Below are 3641 nucleotides of genomic sequence, written 5' to 3' on the forward strand. Positions count from 1 at the left end.
ATTTCCGTGATATTAATATATTTCTTTGTTAAAAAATGAAGCCATGGAAACTAGATCCCCGTGAAGATGTGCGCACCGTGGAGAGAAAGAAGCGAGGCTAGCATGGTACCAGTAGGGGCGACCATGTAAGGGCATCTCCAGCCATTAGCCCCCCAGGGGGCGTCTAAAAGCGCCGCCTGGGGGTGAGCCGGCGCAAAAAATGGCCCTGGGGCGAGTCGGTCCCCAGGGCCGCCCCCAGGCGCGTATTAAAAAAAGGATCGTTCGGCGAAGTTATGATAAAAACTAGTTAAATTTCGGCCAAACATGGCAAATTTCAGTGAAATTCGCACATTTTCATTACATTAACCTATTCTAAAAAAGAAAAGGGCTGAAGTTGTCGCCGCCGTCGCCGCCTTCGTCGTCGTCGGCCTTCTCCTCCTTGACGCGGGCGCCCCTGCTGGACCCCTGCCCGGCGTCACCATGGCGGACTGGCGGCGGCGCGTCGTCGTCGTCGTCGCTGTCGCATAAGACGACGACCCCGTCTTATACGCGGCCGCGTCGGTGCTCCTCGAAGCGGCGTAGGGCGGCGCGCTGGCGCTCCTTCTCCTTCTCCCGGCGTGCCTTCTCCATCGCAATGGAGTCCTGGCGCGCCCATTCTAGGGCTGCATCGTCGTTGTCGAACTCCGCCTCCACCGGCGCCAGCCCCGGCTCCGTCTTCACCGACGCCAGCCCCGACTCCATCTTCGGCTTGACGAAGCGCGGAGGAGCCGACGAGGAGGGGGCGCGCCGTCCGCCCTCGTTGATGACGATGCCGACGCTGCGAGTGCGCCGACCGATTGGCGTCTCCGCCGCGGGCTCGGCCTTGACGCCGGGAAGCGCCGGAGAACCGGAGGAGTGGGAACATGAGCGAGAGGAGGAAGACGAGGAGGAGGCGAACCTCCTTGGCGCCCATGCGCGTCGGTGTTGCGACGGGGCGGCCCCGTCGCAGGATAGGTCAACGGCGGGTTGTTGCCGCCGTCGAGGTGCGTCAGCACGCCCTCCAGCGTGCGGCCCGGGACGCCCCATCACAGGTGGCGCCCCACGCTGTTCTTCACGCCGCCGACCACCGGCGCGTCGTTGGTGGAGGCCAGGCGCTGCTGCTGGCGGCGCTGGAAGTACGCCGCCCAAGCCGCGTGATTACCGGCGGCGTACTGGGGGAGGGAGCGCTCGTCGTCGGTCAGGATGGCGCGCGCGACCTCGACCTCCTCGGCGAAGTACGTGGGCTTCGCCACGGCGTCGAGTAATGGGGGAACGGGCACTCCCCCGTCGCTGAGCCGCCACCCCGTCGGCCCGGCGCGCATGTCCGGCGGCGCCAGGATGTTTGCCTGGAACAGGAGCCAGGACTCCTGTTCGCGGAGCGAACGCTGGCCGAAGCCGTTCGCCGCCGCCTCATCTCCGGGGAAGCGCTCTGCCATGGCGACGGGCTCGGCAGTGGTAGAGAGGGAGAGAGAGGGGCTGCCGGTGGCGCTCGGGAGAGGAAGACGGAGACGGAGAGAGAGGGGCTAGGCGGCGGCGAGGGGCGAGTCTGGTGTGGGCACCGGCGAGAACCGCCGGCTTTTATAGCCGCTCCGCGCTGTGTGTACGCGCGCGGGGGAGGGGAGGCGTCGGCGCGCCGTCCCGAGACGCGCCGCCCGTGAGGAATCAATGGCAAGGCTGACCGGCGGCAGCCTTGCCATTGATTCCCCGCAGGAACCGAGGCAGTTGGGGGGAAGACGAGCCGCCGTGTCCCTGACGCGACTGGCCCGCGGCTTTTTCGCGCCAAAACAGTTCGCCCCGGCGCCCCCGGGCGCCCCCCAGCGCGCTGGGTTCGGCCTGGGTCCGCCGGCGCTGTTTTCGGCCCAGGCCGGCGAAAATCAGGCTCCTAGGGGCGCGACTGGGCCGTTTTTTCGGCGCCGGCGCAAAAAAAACGCCTGGGGAGGCCTTCCTGGGGCGCGACTGGAGATGCCCTAAGAGGCATGTTGTCGCCGCCCTCACATAGAGCAAACCAAATCCACTTCAATCGGTGATGGTCTGGCATCACCGCTTTTATGGATTATATACGGAGCAAAATAAATGAATCTACACTCTAAAAATATGTCTATATACAATCATATGTAGTTCGTATTAAAATCTCTAAAGAAAATTATATTTTGAAACGGAGGGAGTATTATGAGTTTTTTCCTTCCCTTTTTTTGATATTTATTTTTCCTTTTAATTTTTTAAATGTGATTATTCAATATATGAAATTCTTTTAAAATAACCTTTAAACACTTATTGAATACACGTTGGATATTTTTCAAATACCCGATGCACATTTCATTAAGAAGTGTTGTATGCAAGTTTTTGTTCACGCTTTTTAAGAAATGCCCATCGAACAAAAAACTACTCACATTTTGTAAAGTAGTTGCTCATTTGTTTATGTAAAATAAAAACAACAGGAAGGGGAGCAAACTGAAAGAATACAACAAAAGTCATCCAAACCCGCTCATTAAAACGTAAACTGGGCTGTTAGCCCACAAGGTTGCCCTATTAGGTTCGTTCGACTATCTCGCACCGCAGTGAGCACCCCTCAAAAAAAACAAAATCTGCCACAGTGAGCAGCAGCAATTAGGAGCTGTCAATATCGCCCATCAAGACTCATGTCCCAATCTTTTCATCCAATAATCTCACTCATATACTCACTTCGTCCATAAATACTTGTAGAAATATTTTTACGACAAGTATTTCTGGACGGTGGGAGTACAAACTATGAGGACATGGATACATTTAGGGCGCACACAAGATGAAGGGTCCAATTTATTAGAGTTGCCCGATTCTTTCACAGAAATAGCATTCCGAAACATCCGGACAACTCAGCTGTTAATCAACAATAAAAATCCCTTTTTTTCCAACAATAATTGTAAAAGCATCTTTTAGTATGACCAGGCTTAAAGCCTGCTAGATGAAACACTTCAACTTTCCTCGACCCATTTCTTCACCCAAGCAAAAGTGGGAAATTGGAAGAAAGCAGGCGAGGCAGAAAAAAGCCGCCTGCCCCGAAAGAGAACACAAGTAAAGGCGGGCGATGAGGAAAGGCAAAATAAAACACATGGCTTCTCCCAAGTTTCTTCCACTCCACCAAGCATAGCTCCTCCCAATTCAAAAAAGAAAAGGTGTAGTAGATTCCCTGTCTTCTCCAAAGGCTCGCATGCTTTCTCCTCCTCTCTCTAAAGGTTGACCTCAGTAGTGAATCGTGGAGCTTGTTCAGAGAGAGAGAGAGAGAGAGAGAGAGAGAGAGAGAGAGATTTGGGCCAGTGGGTGCCTGGTGTTGCTTTGTGGGGGAAGAGAGAGCTAGCATATCGGAAGATATGGATAGGGGGCTCGTCCAGGGATCATCACCACTAGTGGGGGAGATGGGGGAAGGCCATGGATGGCGGAGCATGAATAATTTGAGGCCCCCCTTTGAGCAGAACAATCCATCGATTTCCTTGCCCTCTACCAGCACTTCAACCTTCTCCTCCCCGATCAATTCGTTCTCATCTCTGCTCCTCTCGAATCATTATCCACTGCCTACAACGAGCACTGCGCCTTGGCACGACAGCAGCAACAGCAACCATGCTCAGCAGCTCCAAGATCCATGGAACCATCTCTTCATGTATCTCTCT

General features: G+C 55.2%; 1 protein-coding gene across 1 annotated transcript in view; it reads left to right on the forward strand.

The window, feature by feature from the left end:
• Nucleotides 1-3096: 3096 nt before the first annotated feature.
• The window catches only part of LOC119334173 (transcription factor bHLH133-like), an 8255-nt gene continuing 7710 nt past the window's right edge, over nt 3097-3641 (forward strand). Inside the window, exon 1 of the mRNA XM_037606788.1 lies at nt 3097-3631. Within this exon, the coding sequence (XP_037462685.1) occupies nt 3345-3631 (287 nt within the window). The 5' untranslated portion in view covers nt 3097-3344. The remainder of the gene's footprint in view (nt 3632-3641) is intronic.

Source organism: Triticum dicoccoides, chromosome 7A (genome assembly GCF_002162155.2).
Source record: "Triticum dicoccoides isolate Atlit2015 ecotype Zavitan chromosome 7A, WEW_v2.0, whole genome shotgun sequence".
NCBI classification, from domain to species: domain Eukaryota; kingdom Viridiplantae; phylum Streptophyta; class Magnoliopsida; order Poales; family Poaceae; genus Triticum; species Triticum dicoccoides.